The sequence below is a fragment of the Ailuropoda melanoleuca genome, chromosome 9 (genome assembly GCF_002007445.2).
Source record: "Ailuropoda melanoleuca isolate Jingjing chromosome 9, ASM200744v2, whole genome shotgun sequence".
NCBI lineage: Eukaryota > Metazoa > Chordata > Mammalia > Carnivora > Ursidae > Ailuropoda > Ailuropoda melanoleuca.
This window is the reverse complement of record NC_048226.1, coordinates 87,562,656-87,586,744: the sequence shown is the minus strand read 5'-3', so window position 1 is coordinate 87,586,744 and position 24,089 is coordinate 87,562,656. Positions and strand designations below refer to the sequence as shown.

The following is a 24,089-nucleotide window of genomic DNA, read 5'->3' as shown; positions in this document are numbered from 1 at the left end:
AATCTCTTTGTGCCCAGGTACACACACACACACACACACACACACACACACACACACACACACACACAGCTCTTTAATTTCTGCAGAACTTATGGCATTCTTGACAGAGGAATGCTGTTTTGAGGTTGGGCACAGCCTCACGGGGCTACAAGCCAACGAGATGCTTCTGAGAACTCAAACCTAAAACCATGACCTTCCTTTCCAGGGCACTGACCACCCGTGCACGGCCAATAACCCGGAGAGCTGCTCCGTTTCCCTTTCACCCCAGGACTTTATCAACTTGTTCAAGTTCTGAATCCCAGCATGTGACAACACTTCCGAAGGGTTCCCCCAGCTGATCGGATGGCTGGGAATATAGAGCTTGGACACTTCATTTGTAAATAGTGTACATTTGAAACGTTGGCTCAAAACTTCTGAGCTAAGTCACTGAGAGGACTTGGAAGGGGAGAGATGCAGTTGCCGACTGGGAGTTTGAGAATATGGACTGCTCGTTAGAACTGGTATGGAAAAGCAGAAATACTGTAAATAAACTTTTTTCCTAACTATTTGCCGGCAAGACTGTAAGGGCAGGAATTCAGTTGCATCGGTGAAAATGGAATTCTCCTCGTGTTCACTGAAATTTCTTGGTAGTTCCCTAGGGATGTGGAAGAAAAGGGCAGAACTCGAATGCAAGACAGAACACTCTGTTTACAATGTGAAAATTTGCTTAAAGAAAGAGAAGATGGCGACATACGCGAAATCCCTGCGCTTTGGTTTCGATTGGGGGGGGGTGTTTTAAAAAGGCAAAGGAAGCACCACCCATCTTAAACCTGTGTGGGCATAGGGCCTTCTCTTGCGAATATATCACACAATAGTCTACCTCGGAAAGGAGGCAGTGCTCCCTTCGACAAAGTGCATTGTCCAGTAGGCAGTGTCCTTTTTTTCTTGGTTTTTCATCACATGAAAGTGGTTTCAATAGGAAGGGATCCTGGAGGCAATCCTCATCATGTTTCAGACTTCCTTTTTAGGCGAATAGGCACTCTTTGGAGTTGCCTCCTTTCTAGAACAACTCTACAGCACATATGCCTTTTTTCTTCCTTTCATACTGTAGCTCATTCGGGGCAGCATAAGTCCCAGAGGAAGTCCTACCGCAGAAAAGATAGAATGAGTCACCCAATAGCTGTGAAGACTTTCTTATTCCTGTTTAACTTCTCAGCTTGTCTGGGCTTCCCAGAATATCTTCACGGATAAGCGACTTATCTGTGGACTGCTGGGAGCCAGAGTGCTGATAAAGGCTTGTAAAACAGGTTTTACGTATCAGTTAAATGTTGCACTAGCTGCTGTCCCTCGTGGCAGGTGATGAGCCGAGGAGCTTTCTTTTCTTTATGCCCAACATCAAATTTTACTCAGCCTAAGCTAGGACTTCTTGAGAGGATGACAAGATGAAGCCTGGAGTTCTAATCATAGGGAACAGCAGTACTGTGAGTTCATCCCTAAACTTGCTCCACACCCCTGGGGATCTTGCTAGGCAAATTTCACCAGGTAACTGTGGAAGAAAGGAAATCTCAGGACTTCATGAGTTCATTGTCAAATATTCCTGGGATGGGGTAGGGGATGTTTTTGGTTTTGTTGTTTTTTTTTTACTTTTTATAGAACTTTGCTTTTCTACAACAATGTACATATTTTGGCAGTTGTATTTGCTTTGTGCTTTTCTTCTTCTTTTGCAAATAAAGTTGCCACCCTGCATGCCCTTGGCAAATAAGTGAAGCAGAAATAGGAACTTGCTCACATTCACGGTGAAGAACAGTGTATCCTTAGGGGTTGAACGTCAGGGTGGACTGGGGAGGGAAAAGATGGGTAAGCATGTACAGAAACCAGCTGGCGATGCACAGCCCCTTCCTGCCTTCCCTCAGGCACAGCCCCAGGACCAGCACGCTGCAGAGAAGTCAACTCTCCGCCAACCCTCCTCACTTTACAGTGTCTGTGCCTACACACCAGGGTGTCTCCATGTTTCTTTTCACTATCTCCACCCCCCCATCAGAAGAAAAAATTAAATTGCATTTAAATTCTTCCCACTGAGAAGAATTACACATTAAAGAATAGGATCTTGTTGGGTAAGGTTGAGCCCAGAGCCCCTATAATACCTAATGGGATTTTTTTGCTCTCTCCTCCCCCTGAGTCAAAGTCACACTGAGAATGCAGGGCCTATAGATGGTGGAAAAAAATACTAGCACTTCTAGAATTTCAGACAACTTCTCTCAAAGGTCTCAGCTTCCTGAAAGATGTGGGGCAGAGCTGGGTTGATTGTTATGGTGAGATCTCTGGAACCTTTGACTCTGACATTTTTAGGGTAGGCGTTCATGGCCTTCCACGTCTGTCCATCAACTCGTGACCTCCACCCCTTCACGCTGATCAGGGAGGTGGAAACTCCCAGGCACCCTCAGGTCTGCAGTCCCAGAAATGTTGCCTGCTTTAGACCGTCAGCACAAAACTGGCAAACCAGTCTCCTTTGGACTATCTGCAATGCCCGCGATTCACGTCCTACCCCAGGCAGCGAGGCGCATCTGTGCAAGATGACCCCTACCACAAGGGGTAGGGTGATGGTTTTCTGAGATGTTTCCCTTGACGGTGCCTCCGGGTTCTACCCATCTCTGTTGGCATTTTGGGAGGTGGTGTGTGACAGAGTCGAGGAAAATTTTTAAGGAAAAGAGAAGAAACCAACATTTGTGGTTCTCTTTCATTGGCAGATGAGACTAAGAAAGGAAATGGCAGGTGGAGAGGGATGGGGGAAGGAATAGAAATGGCCGATCTTTGATGCTGTGGTTTGTGTGAAGGCAAGGAGAAGAGAGCGTGTGAGAGCACCTGTGTTGGCACCACATGGCAGCTGTTAAGCATGGCCAGAGCCTCCTATATAAGTAAAGTGAGTGAAAAAGAAAATTCTCGTTCCCTGGGCACTAATCTTCTTTAGAATTTCTATTGGCAAACCCTCTGGGAACAACCTCACCTAAAAAACAAAAACAAAGAATCCCTGTCTCAAAACTGCTGGTCTAAAAGCCAGAGGGACAGGACAATGGAAATTGCTGGAAGAGATAGAAGCCTCCCCTCTTTGCTGTACCTACCTAACCACTCCCACCCCTGTAATGTAGAATTTGAAATTGATGTCAACCATGAAGTAATTTGGACTTCCAGAGAAGGAAGGAGGGTGCCCAGGGCAATGTGAGTGAGCCCAAGTCCACAGGGATGTTAGGTATGATCAGGTCCAGCGTAAAGGTGTATAAGCAAGGAGCCCAGAGTGTCCTAAGAGTAAGGCACAACATTGAGGGAAAGAATACGTGAGTGCTCACTTCATAGCAAGATCCAGAAAAAAGTCCAATGACATCTTCAACTACAGTGCATGATTACTTAATGCTATTACTTTGAGTAGATGGATCAGTAGCTTGGGAAGGCGAGTGGCAAAACTACAGAGTGAAAACATCCCCAGGGTGCCAGTCGTGAGACGGCATTTGCTTAGTGATGATCACTTTTACACTGAGGTGGCCTGGAGGAGCTATTTGAGGTGGGCTGGGCTGATACTGCATAACACTCAGTACAACAGTGGGCTTGGCTGGGTGATGGAGAAGTAAGGTAACAAGCAGGTCTGAGTTACTGCCACGATTCTCTGTGGATTCAAAAAGCGTTTTTCATGAGGAGCTTACAATTTAACAGAGGCTCCTTTTTTCTGTTGTTTCTGTGTGGGAGACGAGGGAGAGCTTAGAATTTCATCTGTTTAAGCAAGTGGTGTGATTTACAAGGTCAATCATTTCAAGACATGTTCAACAATATATCGTTTGTAGCATTGAATACAATGTTTATCATAAAATACGCACCTGAGTTTATATTTTTCTGCCAGGCTATAGGGCAATAATGTTTTGCTATGCACTCTATTTTATGTGTGAATTTTTTTAACTGTAATTTTATGTGTGACTTTTTTTTTAACTAAACTATATCAACATTTTCTATGTGGACATCTGGGTGTGTGTGTGTGGTTTTTTTTTTTTTTTTTTTTAATCTGTTTCCAACTATCTGAGTCTGTGAACCATCCTCCTGACTGGATGCTGGCCTAAAATCCTAGTGTTTAAACAGACCTCAGAAACACCCCAAACCTCTAGACAAATGCAAAGACATGGCTCTTTGATATATCTTGGGCTCTTGATGTCTTCAGTAAACAAGATCATAATTCCTTTAAACTCAACATTTTCTTTAGATGCTTTCTTCTCTGTTTTGTTAAAGAGAGTAAACCCTCCGTGGCTTCCCAAAGGAAGGAAACTCCCATCCGAGACTTTAGTGCTGGAAGGGCAGTTGAAGATGTTGAAGATGGTGGAGTCTGGAATTCCTTCTGCCTTTCAGCATGAGGTAGTGGGTCCAGAATATTCGGGGGACATGTCTGAGTCCATGTGGTACTCAGTGGTAGACCTGAGTATGAACCCGGGACTTTCTGAGGCCTTGACTCTGTGCCCCCGACCCAGTATCCGTTGGTATCATCTAGAGACACGTGACACCTGACCTGATTGTTCTCAACACCTTCACTGTGGAAGGCAAGCGTGAGGGTCCGGTGTTAGGCATCCGGCCATTATCTTTTCCAAATATTTTAAGTCCCTGGTTCCCCATGGAGAAGTTAACATTTCTCCCTGGAGCCACTTAACATTTTAGGAACCTCTGACCCTGCTGTGAGAGTACAGCATTCTAGTGAGTGCAACCTGCTCACCACGGAGCAAGCAGCATGTTTTGACAAACCCACTTTTCCCCGGGTAATTACATTTTAATTACAAAAGTGGCCCTTAAGACAGGTAGATAATGGCTGAGCAGCCAGCTTGCTTTCTAGAAACTGAGGTTCTGATGATAACCAAGCAGGTATTTCCTCTCAGACTAAGAAGTACATTTAATCCATACCCTTCATCTCCCCATCCTCCAACACCTGCCGTAAGCTCTGGTGAGTTCCTTTCCCAGGGGGACCCTCCCATTCTCTGCCAAACCTCATCGTCACTAAGCAAAGAGGGATTATTCCAAGAGACAGCAAGGAGCGAGGGGCCACAGATATTTGTGACTTTGTCTGCTGGACATTTTTCCAAGTGTCCCTGAACTCAGCAAACAAAGCTTCCTGAGAAATCTCCCACAATTCAGGCCCCGCTCCATTTGTCCAAAAATGGATGGCTGCTCCAAATCTCCGAACTTCTTAAAACTCCATCTGCTACAACATTACTTCTGGAGTTTGAACATGACTTTTTCTGTCTTTGAGTATAGCAATGTTTGTTTAATTAACGATGCACAAGTCTGTTAAACAGAAGGCTCCAAGGATTGCTCTATGCTTGAGAGCTCTTGGCACCATCTTTATTCTACCAAGTGCCAATAACCGTGGCTAAAGGGGGTGTATATTGAAGTCCATGTCCTAAGTTTAGAAGCTTTACTCCTTTTAATAAAAAATGCTATAGGGGTTGAACATGTAACTAAAAGTATAAGGTTAGTCTCATTACATGCGAAGATGTTTATTTAATATTGTGTGAGCTAAGTCCTTCTGTATAAATTATTTGCACACTTTCCTTGCATGAAGAATTGATTTTTTTTATAGTTGTTTGTACCAGACGGTGGCATATTTTTGTAAAAAATTTTTGACACTGAATTACAATAAATGTTTTTCCAACAACACACTGGTGCATTTTTGGTGTGTGCCAATTCAAGTTGGCTTTATAGCATACTGAGTATGCTTATCTTTTGCCTCATGAGGCTTGGATTCCTTGTCCCAGAAACTTATCATTGTTATAAAATTTCTAGGAATATGTCAAAAAATAAGCTTGCTGCTGAATACCAACCTCAGTCAATAACACAGCATTATGCTTAAATGGGATAGTCCCACTTACTGTGTGTCTACTACAATGAGCTGTGAAATCAGTATCAGTTTATTCAATAGACATTTACTAAACAGCTATTATACACTGGACCCTGTGCAAGGCACTGAGAATAGGATAGTGAACAAGACAGAATGCCTGCCTTCATGGAATTTAGATTCTAGTAGGAAAAGTAAAGACAACACATAAACAAAGCAAGTAGGAAAATATTTAATTCACAAGAAATGCTATGGTAAGAATAAACAAGGGGCTGAGATGCAGAATAAGAAGGGAACCTGCTTAGGACGGGCTGAACTGGGGGTCTCTCCAACAAAAGATAGTGAGGCTGAGACCTAAACTGTAAGAAAGAGCCAGCTGCAGAAGAGTGAGGTCAGGAGCATTCCAGAAAGAGGGACTGGCTTGAGCAAGGTTCAGATTATGGTCCTGCCGCTTATCTATAGTGTGACCTTTGTCCCCTTAATTCTTGTAGGTCTCAATTTCTAAGACTCCAAAATGGTGATCATGAATCTATTACTTACGGTTGTGAGGGTTAAGTGAACTAATGCAAGTAAAACGCATGGAGCCAGGCACACCACACATGTTCCATAAACGCTAACAATCATGATTCCCCAAGCAACATTGCTCTCTGCATCTCTACTTAGGTGTGATGCACTCAGGTGACCAACGTGGTGGCTGAATTAACAATACATTTACTCTGGAACACACCCTGATCCTGACTCTAACTCTCCATCCGAAAACAACATAAAAGGCACATTAGACTAATCAGATTTTTTTAAAAATTTCCACCAGGATCACAAAAGCTCAGCACTCACTAAATAGCCCATGCATTCATCACTCAGGCTGCTCCATCTACCTCGAATATTCTTCTCCTACCTCTGTCTGATAACCTCCAACGACTGAGTAAATCTCACCTCCCAAAACACTTTCCTGCATCTAGACTTTGCTACATAGTAGTCTTATTTGGGGCTGTGTGTAGTGCCCAGCACAGGGTTGGGGCTGAATGAATTAATAACGCACGCAGACATTCACAAAATGATTTTGGTGAAAGTCTCACTGATCACATGCTTACCCTCCACTCAAATAAGAATCAGTGTGCATTTATGGGCATAGACAGAACTATTTATAGCTTCTTGGTTAAAAATTAACGTAGTTGAAAAAGTAACAAATGCGAAGACTTAGTGTTCATTAAAATTTACGTTCAACTACATCTTTACAAGTCTAGTAAATTATCATACAAAATAAGAGGGCCTTTTATTACTGTTTGATAAACTCAAATTGAACAAACTAAAGTCCCTTTAAAAAACAGGTCCCTTTTCTACACCTAATGAAAATTTCTTGGAGCCCCTGGGTGGTGCAGCTGGTTAAGCGCCTGCCTCTTGGTTTTGGCTCAGGTCATGATCTGGGGGTTGTGAGATTGAGCCCTGCGTGGGGCTCTGAGCTCAGCTAGGAGTCTGCTAAAGTTTCTCTCTCCCTCTCTCTCTGTCCCTCCCCATGCTTACTCTCTCTCTCTCAAAAAATAAATGTTTTTTAAAAAAGAAAATTCCTTTAAACATGTTAAAACTACAATTAGAAATCTAACACATTTGCTTTTTTTTTTATATAAGCACTTCAAATACCTGCTCAGGGAAGCATCAACCCTAATAAACAAAACATTCCCAGGTAAATTAATAACTTGTAAATTTAATAAATTAAGCATAAATACGTCTCAAAAACTCTAGCATTGTTACGAGTGAAATTACTATACCTTTCCATTTAAAATCATATCTTACACTAATTACTTATTTTAAATGGGATCATAAGGCTACTACAGTAGGCAGAATAATGACTCGCCAAAGATGTCCACATCCCAATCCCCAGGTCCTGCGACGATGTTACATGGCAAGGGAGACTCTGCAGGTGTGATTAAGTGCTCTGAGACAGAGATTTACCCCGGATTACCTGGATGAGCCCAATCACAAGGGTCCTTAAAAGTGCAAGAGAAAGGTACAAGAGGACAGAGTGATGTGACAGACAAAGGGCCCTCCCGCCCTTGCTGGCTTTGAAGAGGGAGAAGGAAGGGGCCACGAGCCAAGGAACCAGAACCACCTATAATCAGGAAAAGGCAACGATTCTCCCCCAAGAGCCTGCAGAAAGGAACGCAGCCCAGCCAACACCTTGAACTTGGCCTAGTGAGACCTGGGTCAAATTTCCCGGAATTCTGATGGATCTGCATTGTTTTAAGCCACTCAATTTGTGGTAATTGGTGAGAGCAGTAACAGGAACCAACACCATTAATGGGACAGATTCACTCGCCTGTCCTACAAAGCCATCAGTCCTGACCCTTCGGCTCCCCCGCCCCCAAGCTGAGCGAGGGTCTGTCTGCAAATGAAAGGCACGACTGTCTTTAGAGCCTAATTCAGCAGCAGGAGTTATTTTGACCGCCTGTGCACGTGACCTGCAAGGCTGGACAGGAGAGCTCTGGCTGCCGCTGTGGTAGGTGTAAGTTGTCTCCTGCCCGTCTGACAGACTTCATGGAGGTTAATGCCAATCACGTTGCTGCCCAAGAAACATCACAGAGGATCAGCGTTTCCAAGTCTCTCCAAGAAGCCATGTTTACTAAGCAGCAGTGTCCTGGCACAGGAGCTCACACTCAGAAGTGTGAGCCCAACCCCTGCCTTCAAGGACTTTCGTAGGTCTGGTTAGGGGACAGGGGGGGCTGGTAGGGGCAAGAGAAGGTACATCAACTACAACACAAGATCCAAAGTGCCAAGTACCCTGACTGACGTACAACGGACCAGAGGAATCCAGAGAGGAAGGACTGAGTTCATGCTTCTGAAAAGGAACGATGTGGGATAAGACACAAGCCCACAACATACTCTTCCTGCATCTGTATAAACAAGGATTTCTCTGGAATCTATAAGCCAGGGACTGTGGCTTAAAAGCCAGAGACCAGGACTTACCACCCAAGCCTGTTTGGTGCTGTCAGTAGGTTTCTTGGAGAAAAAAAAAACAAAAAAACAATGAAACAAAACACTAAAACACTGAAGGTTGGGCCGATTTCCCTTTTGAAGGGAACTGAAGAGATGCTCTGTGTTCCCTGGGGTCCCAGGGCCTGAGCCCTGTTGTTGTTCTCAAAAATTAACAAACACTCAGTGAACCCCAGGTCTTTTCAACAAACTCTGTGATGATCAATGTTGAGTCAACTTGGCTAACCCATGGTACCTACTTGTTAGGTGAAACACCAATGCAGATGTTGCTGTGAAGGTAGTTTCTAGATATGATTAACATTTAGATCGGGAGACCTTGAGTAAAAGAGATTAACCTCGACCAGGTGGGTGGGCCTTAGCCAACTGTTGAAGGTCTTACGAGGAAAAGGCTGATGTGCCCCCGGAAAGAAGGAATTCTTCCTCCAGACTGCCTTTGGGCACAGGACTGCAACATCAGCTCTTCTCTGGGTGTCCAGTCTGCCGGCCTTCCTTACAATTACAGACTTGCCAGCTCCGCACCTGTGTGAGCCAGTTCCTTAAAGACAGAGAGAGAGAGAGGGAGACGATAGATAGATAGACAGACAGAAAGAAAGAAAGAAAGAAAGAAAGAAAGAAAGAAAGAAAGTTGACAGATTTTAAGAAATAAAATATATCTATACAGATATACACATAGAGTGAGAGAGAGAGAGAGAGGGGCTGTGTATATCTATATAGAGATAGAGGGAAAGACAGAGCAAGAGAGAGAAAGAGATGAATCCTATTTGTTCTGTTTCTCTGGAGAACCCTGACTAGCACATGCTCCTAGAAAGAGAACAAGGGCAAGGAAAGTCTGCAGGAAGGCTTCAGAGGGCAGGAGGGAAAGAGAGAAAACCCTGAGAGCGAGCAGAATCTAGTGGCTCTAAGGGGCTGTCAGCCAACTACCACGTCCTGAGAAATCATACTTGGCAGATGCCGGAGAGTGCAGCAAAAGTGTCACCCTTACCCCACATAAAAGTGAGTGGCTCCCCTCTCTTTGTACTTTTTAAACTGCCATTCAATTGTTTTAATTATATTTAGCTTTTTCTTTTTTGTGTGTGAAAGAAATGTGAGCCTTTCTATATCTGCTAGCACTCAGTCAGCATGTCAGCTATTTTTTTTTCAAGTTTTTAAATTCCAGTTAGTCAGCATACAGTGTAATATTAGCTCCCGTGTGCAATATCGTGATTCACACTTCCATACATCACCTGTGCTCATCACAAGTGCTCTCCTTCATCCCCATCCCCTATCTCCTCATCCCCCCAATCACTCCTCTGGTAACCATCAGCATGCTCTCTACAATTAAGAGTCTGTTTCTTAGTTTGTCTCTCTCTCTCTCTCTCCCTTTTTTCCCTCTTTGCTGGTTTGTTTTGTTTCTTAAATTCCACATATGAGTGAAATCAAATGGTATTTGTCTTTCTCCGACTTATTTCATTTAGCATAATACTCTCCAGATCCATCCATGTCTTTGCAAATGCTAAGATTTCATCCTTTTTATGACTAATATTCCATTGTATATATGGACCACATCTTCTTTAGTCATCAGTCAGTGGACACTTGGGCTCTTTCCATAATTTGGCGGTTGTAGATAATGCTGCTATGAACATCAGGGTACACTTATCCCTCTGAATTAGTGTTTTTGTGTTCTTTGGGTAAATACCTACTAGTGCGATTGCTGGATCATAGGGTAGTTCTCTGTTTAACTTTTTGAAGAACCTCCATACTGTTTTCCACAGTGGCTGCACCAGTTTGCATTCCCACCAATAATGCATAGGGGTTCCCCTTTCTCCACATCCTCGCCAACACCTATTGTGTCTTGTGTTATTGACTGTAGCCATTCTGACAGGTGTGAGGTGATAGTTTTGTCTTAATTTCAAAATTATTCCAAGAAGCCCCTACTTCCTTCAGAGAGGCAGCCTAGCACAGGGATCAAGAGCAAAGAATCTGAAGCCAGTCTGCCTGGGTCAAACTCTGTCCTGCCTCCTCCTTGCTATATCAGACAGACTGCTCAACTTGACATGCCTCAGTCCCATTCTACGTCAAATGGGATGTTAACAGTACCTGCATCGTAGAACTGCTGTGAGGAGTCCCTGACTTGATGCATTTTAAGTGGTTAATACATTCCATGTGGTTAGAGCAGTGCTTAACGCATAGTAAGTTTTATATAAACATTCATTATTATTATTCACTAAGGCCACTTTCCATATTCTGTTTTTGCATTATGTGCTCTAGGCCGAAAAACCACGTAGCCTTCACTGTCCATAAAGAGAGGCATAATGACCACAGTTGTAGCTTTTGCTTATTGTTTAAACCAATGGTGTCCTATCATCCCATCAGTAAACATTTTTAGCATAAACCCAATATATGTGTATTTATTAAATACAGGCAGGAGCGCATGGGTGGCTCAGTCGGTTGAGCGTCTGACTCTTGGTTTCAGCTCAGGTCACGATCTCATGGATCGTGGGATTGAGCCCCATGTTGGCCCTGCACTCAGCAGGGAGTCTGCTTGAGATTCTCTGTCTCTGCACCCTCCCCCGACACTCACACTTGCTGTCTTGCTCTCTCTCAAATAAATAAATAAAATCTTTTTTAAAAAGTATAGGCAGGCATTATTATCATTAATATTTCAAAGCATAATGAACACTTAGGAGGACAGTCAACATTAGTAAAGATGGATATAAACCCATTTTTCAAATAGTTGTGATCATTTTTAACTTTCAAGCCAATTTTTGGTTGGCTTCCGTTAGCTTGTCATTGTAGCAGATACCACAGCCCGTGAAGAGGCCGTCCTAGGAAGAGCCGTGTTAGTGCTGACATCTCCTTGTTCCTTTATGTGCAACTGCAGTATCTTCACTCTGCTGTGTCTTTGCAAGAACCTTCTTAAAGCATTTGTGCATTTTGTGAGATGTAATTTAAAACTAGATGCTAGAATCCAAAAGTCCATGTAGCCAGGCACACAGAAGTTGCAGTAGGTTACAACACACCGAAAACAAACGACTGACTGAGGGTACCACCGGCCTCCGCTTTGCACTGCGGTCAAGGTGCCTCGGGTACTGACACGACACTTGATGTCTGACAGGTGGACACAGAAGACCATTAGCAATCCGGATACTGAATATTTATAAAGCTTCTGTGCTGGTTCTCTGTCTGTCCCCACAGATCCTTGCCCAGCTCCGTGCCCCCGAGGGCTGACCGAAAAGAGCTGCATCCCCCAGGGTCTGTTGCCGTTGGATTGGTGTGTGGTTGGGTTTGCCCAATGGGAGGTGCTAGCAGAGACCAGAGAGCAGAGAAAGAGAGAATCTGGGGTCTTTCTCATCCGCTCCCTCCTGGCTGGCCACTCATCTCTGACAGGGGCTGTTTCCTTTCTCCACATAAAGCCTCCCCATGGCTCCAGCTATCACGGGAGAAGCATTCTCCAAGCCTGGGAGAAGCAATGCTCACTGTTGCTCACCTCTGGGGGCCTCAGCATCCTTTGTTTCCCCTTAACCCTACCCACACCTCTCCAAGTAGTCCTTTCATTAATGTCCCTTCGATGGAATTATATAAGGAGATTATTTCCCATCAGAAACCCTGGATAATTGCTTTATTTCTTCCTCTTCAATAAAGCAGTCAATGGCAATTTTCATTTTTTCCCTCCAGGACCTCACTTCAGAGACCATTGGTTTTATTTTAAAGATTTATCTATTTATTCTAGGGGCGGAGGGGCAGAGGGAGAGGGACAGAGAGAATCTCCAGCAGAGTCCCTGTCAAGTGTGGAGTCCAGCATAGGGCTCGAGCCCAGGACAATGAGATCACAACCAGAGCCCAAACCACGAGTCAGACGCTCAACCGACTGAGCCTCCCAGGTGCCCCTGAGACCATCAGTTTAAACAGCTATTCTGAACATTAAGCCAAATCATTTCCCTGACCAGTGTGGATATAAGTCCTAGATTCCCCATTTCTCCCATCACTCTTCAGGGAAAAGTTCTTGCTTGAGCCAATAAACACCTGCTGAAAAGGGGAGGGCTCCCAGAATGAGCCCTCAATAGACAGCTACTCAGCAGCCGTGGCCTCTATTCAGAGATCTGTCCCACCAGGCTGAACCTTTGGGAAGCCACTTCAGCTCCCTGACTCAGTTTCCTCATCTATAACATGAAGGTATGTTGGCTCAGCTAGTCTCTAGGTCCTTTTTAGCTCAAATATCCTTTTGTAATTTTAGGAAGTCATATAGTAGTTCAGAGGAAACTGTTATTTGGTATTTTTGTTTTCTTTTTCAACACCTTCCCCCCCTCCACCCCCAAAACCAGCACATACTCACCTCCATTGGTTAGAGTATTTCTTGAGTAAAAATCTTTTAAATTTTATGAACTCCTAAGGAAGGGCGCCTGGGTGGCACAGTCAGTTAAGCGTCTGACACTTGGTTTAGGCTCAGGTTCTGATCTCAGGGTCATGAGATTGAGCCCCACATCGGGGCTTGACATTCTCTGTCTCCCCCTCTATCCCCCCTACCGCTTGTGCTCTCTCTCTCTCAAATAAAATAAATAAAATCTTTAAAAATAAATAAATGAAAATAAACTCCTAATAAGAAAGCCCAGGTGTAATAACAATAATAAATTGAATCCTGTGCTTTCAAATACATTATACTTTTTTAATTGTCATAGCAACCCTGTAAGGTATATACTAGTATCATCCCACTTCACAGATGTGGAAACTGAGGAGGCTCAGAAAACTTAAATGATCTGTCCTGGATCACATGGCGCGGCATGCTGGAGCTGGCTCATGAGGGCTGACCTGCCTGTGTGTGTCTCTTTCCACCTCCACATTCAGTGGCATGTCCATAACTTAAAACTGGCCTTAGTGAGAATATTTACACCACAGAAATCAGAAAGAGCTACAGATCAGAGCTGCCGCTGCTTCTCCTTCTCCTCCTCCCCCTCCTCCTGCTTCTTCTTCAGAGCTGATTCTTCAACATTTACCGTCATACTCTGGCCACACAGTTACTAAACCACAGAGCTACGGCTTAAGCTCAAATCTGTCTCACCCTAAACCCAGTGTGCTTTTTATGACACTACAGCCGTCCTCTCTACACAGCACCTAATACAGTGCCTCGGGAAAAGCCATTGTGAAATACATATTTCCTGCACCAGATACCCAGAGGTCTCCTGGATAAATTTTCATTAGCCTTGCCATTCAGATGGGCTTGCTATTAGATGAAGACTTGCTGACAAATAACTGCAAGAATTCTTGGCTTGTGCTAATAGTCCTGCCACTGGGAGATGGAATAGATTATACACAGAGCACTGCTTTGTTTCCATTCCCTCATATGCAGGAGCACAATACTCTCTTCTCCTCTCCTAGTTAGGACTGTCCCCCTTTCCAGGTCTGGCTTCACAACCAGGAAATGCCTTGACATGAATGCGATTTTAACAAGACAAAGGAGGGGAGAAACCTTGAATTCAGGCAACCCTAAAAGCATGAACTTCACAGACTTAAAGACATTAAACCTGACAGAGACCTGAAGAGGTGATCTGGTCCAGCTTCTATCAACTTCCTATAAGCATACAGCCCACCCTGGCCCCCATTTCACTGAGACAAATGAGACCTCGGAATGTTCGGTACTGCCCCAACAACAATACTCTGTAACTTGATAATGACTGTAACAGGATGTTGAGTGGGGTTTCTCTGCTCCCAGAATTTTGCTTTTCTTTTTTCCTAGCTGATTGATTTTAACTAGTTTCACTAATATGGGTCACCTTATTTCCCAGTTCTGGGGACCCGTGTCTTTCAAGTATTTCTAACATGTGCCATATTTCTTAGCTAAAAAAAAATTGCCTGTGTATATAATTTGGAAAAACTTCCAATGACTCATTTCCAAAGACATGCAATTCACAAAGTCATAGTTTCAGATATGAGAAGAAAAGAAAATGATACCTATTAAATTTTATGGTCTACTTCATAGAATCTCTTAGGAAATACAATGTCTCCAAATACAGTGTCTCCTAAGTTATCTCCGGAAGATTTTTTTACTGGAAACGTCCCTAGTTTTGTTTTGGTTTTTGCTCCAGGTTTATCCAGATATAATTGACATATAACATCATGTAAGTTTAAGGTGTACGTACGACTTGACGATTTGATACATGTGTATACCTGAAATGATTACCACAATAAGGCTACTTAACATTTCTATCAACTCACATAATTAATGTGTGTGTGTGTGTGTGTGTGCGCGCGCACATGTGTGTGTGGTGGGAATATTTAAGATCTCTTAAGATTGTCTAAGATTATAAGATAGATCTTAGCAACTTTTAAATACAGAATATAACACTGTTAACTACAGTCTCCAAAACTTACTCAGCTTATAACTGGACGTTTGTACCCTTTGATTAACAGCTCCCCATCTTACCCCTTAGCTCTGGCAACCACCATTCTAGTCTCTGTTCCTATGAGTTCAGCTTTTTTAGATTCCACATATAAGTGAGATCCAACAGTATTTGTCTTTCTCTGCCTGACTTATTTCACTTCATGTGATGCCCTCAAGTTTCACCCATGTTGTCACCAATGACACGATCTCCTTTTTCATGTCTGAATAATATTCCACCATGTATCTATATACACCACAGTACACGCGTGCGCGCACACACACACACACACAAACACACATTTTTCTTTATTCATTCATCCACCAATGGACATTGAGGTTGCTTCCATGCCTTGGCTACTGTGAATAATGCTGCAGTGAGGTCCCAGAACTTTAGATAAAACCCAACGCAGAGGACAAGTGCACTGAGTAGCCTGACATGGTAAATCCAACAGGGGGAGCCAGCCACCTCACTGAAGGGCTTCTGGAAAGGCCAGAATCAACTTTCCTGAATCAATATAAAGGAAGGAGTAAGAGCGAGGAGTTTAGCCAGGAGGGGAGGGCAGTGTTCATGGAAAGAGCCTATCCCTTCCCTTAAGTCATAGCCGGGACTCCAGGAGAATCATTCATAAAGCCCAGGGATTCCAGCCATACGGAATACTGGCATTGAATTCCCCTACGGTTGGCTTCATGGGCCACGGGATTGCAAATGTTGCCTGGGACTAAGGAAAAGAGCCCTGGAGAGGACACGGGCCTGGGAGACAGAGGAGCAGCAAGGCAGCCCGCGCTGTGCCCAGTGGCATGTGAGGGTGTGCGAGGTTTCCTTGGGTGGACTGGATGCTAAGAAGGTAACTTGGCTTCAAACTAGGCTTCAGCCATCTTCCCTGCTGAGGCCACCCCCTCAGGTAAGTGGCCCCAGCAGCCACTGATGGGAGTGAGGACTGAAGCAAGGTCAGAGGAAGAGGTTTCGCTGGAGCCAGATCTCCATGCAGGAAAGTGTGTGGGGAGAGACTCCCAAAGTGGCCTTGGAGGGACTTGCTCCCACAGCCCACAGGAGAGCCAGCTTTAGAAACCTGCCTCGGAGGGAACTGACCACAAACCAGTTAGCTAGAGAAGCAGCCACAACCCACGGGGAGAGGATAGATACCTCCTCTTGGAACTCAATAAGGAAGAGCCTCTGCCTCCTCCCCACGCCCGCCCTCCCACTCCCAACCCTCACCTAAGCTCCAGGAAGAGGGACAGCCACAAGGAACCCAGGCGGCCCCCAGAGCCACCACTTCTCCTGCCCTGGTGGGGCAGAGAGAGCTCAGATCTGAGAGAGACACTATAAAATTAACCAGGCTAAGGCTCACATACTAGAATGAGACTGCTAATAACCAGCAGGAGCTGAAAAGCTGCAGGACTTGGCCTGAAGGTCACCAACGGGGCGCTCCCATGAGGCCTCGGGAAGAGCCATATAATATCGTTGGGGAGCCAATACTGAAAAAGAAAAAAAAAAATCTTTTCATGGTGATACCATGAACGGAGACTTCCCATTCAGCCAGTTCCAATTTACTCAAGATTATTTACCTACTGTGTGCCTGGTTGTAGGTCTATTAAGTGAGAAAAGGCAACTGGAGTCATCATATTTCAGGAGCCCACATATTTAAGGGGGAGGAGACTCAGACATAGGAACCAACAATTTTAATATTCTACAATCGGGTTACATGAGGTTCAGCAGAGACACAATAATACTTATATCAAATAGACTTTTCTATGTTTCAATTTCCTCATCTATAAGATGCACCCAGCTCAGATGATGGTTGGCTGGAGTAAATGAGCTATTTTGTGTAGAACAGTGCCTGGCACTGTAAACTGGACACTTATTAGTGTTTAATACTATAGTTATTATTGTTATCTTATGTTAGATAGCTAGGCGCTGTTCCAAGCAGGCTAAACGCTTGATTATCTCAACAATTCTATGAAATAGGTACTATTTATTATTCCCATTTTACAGAGGAGAGAACTGAGGCACAGGAAGGATGAGCAGCTTGCCCAGAGACACAAGTAGAACTGAGATTCAAACCGAGGCTGCCTGAATCCAGGGCCTGCACTCACTCTGCAGCTCACGGGTCTAGAGCGGCCAGTTTTGCTGGGTACATCCCGGGAACACAAAAGCTAAAGTGGTTTTTTCCAAAACAGCGACCGATAAAATGTAGTCCTAAAATAACTTGCAACAAAGAGTTCTGGCTCTGTCTGAACTTTCTAAATAACGTTAGCATGAATTCTTCAATCCTATTTCAAATTAGAAAAGGCAAAAATTCATTCAGGGGAGTCCTGGGTGTGCAGATGCAAGCTCCCTAGCTGGTATGAGGGGCCCACCCTGGCATGTGGATCCTTCAAACCTGCCTCTGGCTCTTTCTTGCAGGAAGCTGCATCCTGCCCCTCAGCCAGGTACCCTGCTTGATTTGGATACCATGCCCTCCAAAGGGGAATTTCAGGTCCTCGAAGTATAGCCTGGGCAAGCAATGCTTGCTCTTGGTGTTTATATAACCATCCCAGCTCCAAAACAAGGGATGCTGGTCCTCTGTAATTACAGGCTTGTAGGCCTGTCGCTGGGGAGAGAAAACAAGGATAATAGCTCCATCTGCCTGTGGAATCCAAACTCTCTCTAGAAGCCCAAGAAAGCTCCCAGAAAAGGAAGCAGGAGGCCAGGTCCCCTAGCACCACCATTCAAAACATGCATTTTTATTAAATAAACAGAATTTGGCTGCTTCTAAACTGAGCATGACTGTGGCCTTGCAAATGACATCATCACATCTGGATAGCATTTTGTTAAATTGAGAACTCCTTTAAGTTCCCAACCACATAAATCCCCCCCCAAACATGTTCTTTAATTCCTCAAACATGTCCTTTAATCAAGAACAGCAAGAGTTCAACTTGGGAAGCATAAAAAAGGCACACTCATTAATCCATACCATGTATCAGGATTCCAGATATCAAAATCTTGCTTCTCTTTTACACACCAATAAATTGTGACCTGGTGTCCAGTATTCCCATGCAGAGTTGGCAGTCCAGGCTTTTAATTCTACTGCATTTCATCAATTCTAAGATGAACACCCTTTTCATTCTTAATATCTTTGAATTCAACCTGCACCTTATAATCCCTGGGATCTTAGAGTCAATGAAGCACAGACTCATGACTGAAACTCATGTACCCCGTCAATTGTACTCTTCAATCTCTCCCTGATGGTTCCTCACCTTCTCCACTGCCTCCCCCAACTAGAGCTGTCAGCATCGCCTGCCTGGAAGTCTGCAGGAGGGACTTAACATGCTCCCCCATCTCCAGCTTGAACCCCTCCAACACATCTACCTTATTGCTTCTAGACGCATATCTAATCATATCTAATTGTTGGATCTGGGGGATAGGTAAATGAAGATTCTTTTCACTATTTTTTTTTCTATTTTTGGCAGGTATCTTGGTTCAGGCTGCTGTTAACAAAATCCCCTAGACTGGGACCTTAAACAATAGAAATGCATTTTTCCACAGTTCTGGCGGCTGGGAAGTCCAAGATCAAGGTCTGGCAGTGTCCGGTTTCTGGTAAGAGCTCTCTTCCGGACTTGCAGACAGCCGTCTTCTCACTGTGGCCTCACATGGCAGACACCTGACCTCATTTCATCTGAATTCCCTCCTATCTCCAAATGCAGTCACATTGGAAGTTAAGGCTTCAACATATGAATTTCAGGGGGACACAATTCAGTCCACAGCAGTAGGTTTGAAAATATACATAACAGGGGTGTCTGGGTGGCTCAGTCAATTGAGCATCTGAGTCTTAATCTCAGGGTCATGAGTTCAAGTCCCATGTTGGGCTCCACGCTGGGTGTGGAGCCTACTTCAAAAAAAAGGAAAATATACATAATAAAATTTGTAACACATCAATGGGGATGCCCCAGACTGTTAACAAAGGCTACCTCTCTGTTGGGGGGGGGGTGATTTGGATAGACACAGAAGAGAGCCATGAAAGGGGACTTTTACTCTTTAACTATAAAATGACCCAGGGTTATTTAAAAGTTTGGCAAGAGTTGCTTTTGTCATTTTTATAATAATTTTCCAAAACACTTCAAGGCATCTCTTCCATACTGGTCTAACACTCAAGCTCACTGTCATGGCAACACAAAGCCCCTGCCTCCCCAAAGCCTCATCAAGAGCCTTACACACCCTCTGTTCCAGCTCCTCCAAACCACATGCAGTTCCTGGAAGTGGCCACCAGCTTCATGCCTCTGTTGCATGCACTGTTCTTGTCTGGAATGCCCTTCCTTGCCTTGTAAACTCCTACTCTCCCTACAAAACCCAGCTCAAATGTCATCTCTTCTGCAGAGACTTCTCTGAGCATCGCCTCCCAATCCCTGCAGCCCTATGCTCATGGTTCCACCACAGCACTGATCTCACTGTATTATAATTATTTGTCTGCAGAGCCGTCCCTCCCAACAGATTAAAGCCTTGAAAATCTGTATTAGAATTCATTCGTCTTGGTATCCATAGAGCCTAATCCAGTGGCTGCCACATCTCGGTGGTTCATTACGTATATACAGTGTGACTAACACTAATGAAATGGATTTTCTGTTCATGAAACTGTGTTTGGTGAATTTAATTCCAAATACAATCCAGCTGACTGGAAGGAGAACTGAGTAAGCTTTTGAAAAAGGTAATTTCAAACTAAAAAAAAAAAAGGTCTGCTTTCACACAATATATAACTAAGTCTGTAGTCATTTTGTCCTAAAAAATAGTCTAGATCTTAGGTACCTATTGCTCACAATACTCTCTGGGGCCACATTTTTTTAAAGATTTATTTACTTTTTTGAGATGGGGCGGGGCAGAGGGAGAGAATATTCAAGTAGACTTTCACTGAGCGCAGAGCCCGATGCAGGGCTCGATCCTATGACCCATGAGATCAGGACCTGACCCGAAACCAAGAGTTGGGTGCTTAACCAACTGTGCCACCTGGGCGTCCCTCTGGGGGCATTTTTTAAAAAGAAAACAGATTCACAGTCCTCACCCAGGCTTACTGAATGAGAATCTCCAAGGACAGAATCCCCAAATCTATAAAATCTTAAAACATCCCTGGGAATGCTGACGCAGTCAGTCCAAGGACAGAAGTTTTGGGACCCCTGTTATGTGAAAAAATACAAAAAGTTTACGTCAATACATTCATAATACTATGATGTCAATCTGTGTTTTGGTCTTATATTTACAGTAAATTATGGACTAACTAACATATCATTTGAGAACTTGCTGCGTCACACTGAGGGAATCAGACATTAGAAACAGGTGCCCCGACATCACGTACCTGTACTGGAAAAATATGAGGAAAACCCAAAGAAGTTAGGGAGAAGGCTCTGCTAGAAAGAACTCACAAAACAGAAGGCACAGATAAATGAGGGAACCACTACAAACTTCCTGCTTTATTATAAGCTTCAGATAAGGGGCAAACCACTCAACCTACACTGGCCTGGATATTTTCCATCTGCTGCTTGAGATCTCCACCCTTCTCCATCCTCTTTGTCACCTGAGAGGCTGACCCATGTGAACTGCATCTGTGGGTCCCCTGCTTGTAGCTCTGGTTCGATGAGGCCAGGGGAAGAAAGACAGATCTGAGGGGTGAGACAGGGTGAAGGGAGAACACTTATTCCTGCCGTCACCTCCCCCCCCCGAAGGCCATGGCAGCTGTCAGTGGACCCCCTCCTGTAGCTTTCTCCCTGGGTCTGCTCACGCCCTCCCTCCCCTCATTCTTTAGGCTTAGGGGCTGTAAAAGTTTTCCTATTGCTGTTGTAACTACCTACCACCAACCTGGTGGCTTAAAGCAACACATTTATTATATTACAATTTTGTAAGTCAGGAGTTTAAAATGGGTTGGCAGGGCTGCATTCCTTCGGGAGGCCTTAGGGGAGAATCCATTTCTTCACCTTTCCCAGTGTCTAGAGTGCCTGTGTTCCTTGGCTCGTGGCCCCACACAGCTCTGACCTCTGCTTCCATCATCCTATGGTCTCTGACCATCCAGCCTCCCTCTTGGAAGGACTGCTTGGTTCCAGCCACCACGGTCTTTGGTCCAGGCCACCTCAACAGAATTTTTATTCTGTCTAGTCCACAGCAGCAAATCAGATCACATCTATTTAGGACCCCTTGGTGGGTTTCCATTACACTTCAAATAAAACCCAATTTCTTACTAAGAGCAAATAAGATCCTTCATGGTCTGCTCCTGCCTATCCTTCTGGTCCCATCTCATCCCCCCTCCCCATCCCTGTTATGCTCCAGCCACACCCATCCTCTTTGAGCCCCTCCAACTTGTTGAGCTCTTTCCCACCTCAAAGCCTTTGTCTGTATTGTTCCCCTTCCTAGGCTCTTCTTACCACCGGGTCTTAAATGTCACCTACTCAAGGAAGCCTTCCTTTCCTACCCCATGCAAAGTAGGATCTGACCTCCCCATTCCTTTCCCAATTCCATTATTCTGTATCTCAGCCCTCTGATTATTTCCTTGGTGGCATTTCTTACAATGAGTAATGATTTCATTTGTTTCTTTGGGTCTTAATGTATTCCCTACTAGATTGAAAAATCCATGGGACGCCTAGGTAGCTCAGTTGGTTGAGCATCTGCCTTTGGCTCAGGTCATGATCCCAGGGTCCTGGGATCCAGTCCTACAACAGGCTCCTCGCCCTGCCTGCCACTCCCCCTGCTTGTGAGTGCATGCTCGCTCTCTCGCTCTCTCTCTCTCTGGCAAGTAAATAAAATCATTAAAAAAAAAAATTCCAGGAGCAAAAGTCTTATGTCTGGTCTAATAATGTCTCCCTACAGCCACTGAGTCTGACAAAGCAAGCCCTTATTATAATATTTGTTGTATGTGGTATATGGCCATTTCTTAGACTCGAGGAGGCAAGACTGCAGACTTTATTGCAGTGTGGGTCAGTTCCCTTCACTTGCTTACCAACCCTCTAATCTGGCCAGCTGTCACCATCACTCCAGCCCCACTACAAGGCTACATGTACCACATGCACTGGGTAGAAATCCTCACCACCACTATTCATTTAGATACACTAGCTACTCAGGAACACCAAGCACTGTGTGTCTTACATAGCACAGATGAGAGGCATCGCCTACTTCATATTGAAGAACAGCATTATGTTACTTATACATGTAAACAACAGCAAGAATTCATTGTGATCCTTATTACGGGCCAGGAACTGTGATAAGTCTGTTACACTTCATCTCATGAATCTTCACAACAGCCCCACAATGCTATAGCATACCAAAAAAGAATACAGGTTCTAGAATCACACTGATTTGGGTTCAAATGCCAGTTCTGCTACTCTTGCAAAGTTCCTTAACATCTCTGTGCTTCCATTTCTTCAAGGGTGGAATGGGGGTAACAGTCATTACTATATCTTAGCATTGTCGAGGGGAGTACAGGAGATCATGTCTGTGATGTGCTTCGCTCGGCGTCTGGCACGCAGAAAGTGGTCCATAAATGCCAGATGCTTCTTCTTAACTTGCTCTTCTGCGGGACACGTTAGGGCCTGCAGCACCCAACTCTGCATTGAACACGGAGGGAGAACGAATGATCCGGGCTGAGCTCCTGCCCTTTGGGAGCACACAATCAGAGACTGCTGCGAGCACATACTTAGAATTCAGAAGACAGTGAATGTGTTCCTCCAAGTGGCTGCATTCAATTTTATGGTGCAAAGCACAGTAAACCCATGTTCTCATTTCCTCTTCTACCAAAATAGCTATCTCTGCTCCCTGAAGAGGCCCTGGATTATTATAGTCCCTTGAATACCCTGAAATTCTCAGGAGAGAAGGAATGTTTTTTTAAAGCAGACACAGCTTGGAGCTAGAAGACAAAAGGTTAAATTCTCTTAAGCTACGACAATGTAACTCATTTCCTGTTTTTCTCAACTGTCTAGACACAGATCTCATAAGCATTAGCCATGAATCCCACCATCATGTTAAAAATAGAAGGTTTAAATATGAAATGCTGTGGCGGAGGAAAGATTGTAGGTTTCTACCTTCATCCACAAAATGACTACTTTGAAACAGGACTTTTTGTCTTTGGTGTCAGCTTTCCCCTAAATTCTGTGATGCTGTATTTCAACGGCAGGAGTAGAGAACACTGCTTTTTCTACAGAATATATCTGCCCCTCAGTAAAGTGAATGCAATTTTCCCTCGAGGTTTTAAAACCATTTGAAACGAACGTACGGCAGCTTCTCTTAACAAGGAATGTGGTCACACTTCAAAGTGTTCAGGTTATTGCAGAGACTAACATTTCATCCTAAATCAATTTGTGCAACAGAAAGGCCATACAGATTCGACATGCTTACTTTCTCTTCTTATACCTTCCCCTTCCATAAAGTTGCCTGACAAATGTTTTGTTCTGAAAATATATTTTTTCTGGAAAATGCATTTTTTTAAAACTCCTGTAAAAATTCCTGGGCAGTGTTACACAGGTGTGGGGGATCTATCATGACAAGTTTCCCAAATTTATTGGACCACAGAGCCCTTTTATCATAAGGCTTTTAACACCTCCCCACGCAGTATTCCATGGAATAGCAGTTGAGGAAACATGCATTGGATACCTCTATGATTCTTTCTTTCTGGATGCAGAATTAACATAAGGTTAGGCCTCTTCTTTGACAACCTCGCCTATCTGAATTATAACATAAAATTGGAAGTAAACTAGTACTATTGACTCTGCAATGCTGCAATGAACCTGTTGTTCTCTTTATTATTGGGAGGCAGACAGATGCCTGCCTTACAGATACTCATGAATTTACTTTAGAAGGAATGTATTCATCATGGCTTCTCACATCAGAACAGACACACATTGAAATAAATGTAGATGTGCGTGTGTGTTAGTATGTGTACAAACACTTCCTAGTTC

The 24,089-nt window shown here is 44.1% G+C and overlaps 2 protein-coding genes across 3 annotated transcripts in view; one reads left to right on the top strand and one right to left on the bottom strand.

Moving 5' to 3' along the window:
- Positions 1-4,455, top strand: part of FBXO32 (F-box protein 32) — a 33,103-nt gene extending 28,648 nt beyond the window's left edge. The window contains exon 9 of the mRNA XM_002924323.4: positions 206-4,455. Within this exon, the coding sequence (XP_002924369.1) occupies positions 206-295 (90 nt within the window). The 3' untranslated portion in view covers positions 296-4,455. The remainder of the gene's footprint in view (positions 1-205) is intronic.
- Positions 1-24,089, bottom strand: part of NTAQ1 (N-terminal glutamine amidase 1) — a 207,853-nt gene that overhangs the window by 143,447 nt on the left and 40,317 nt on the right. The gene's annotated exons all lie outside the window — the stretch shown is intronic.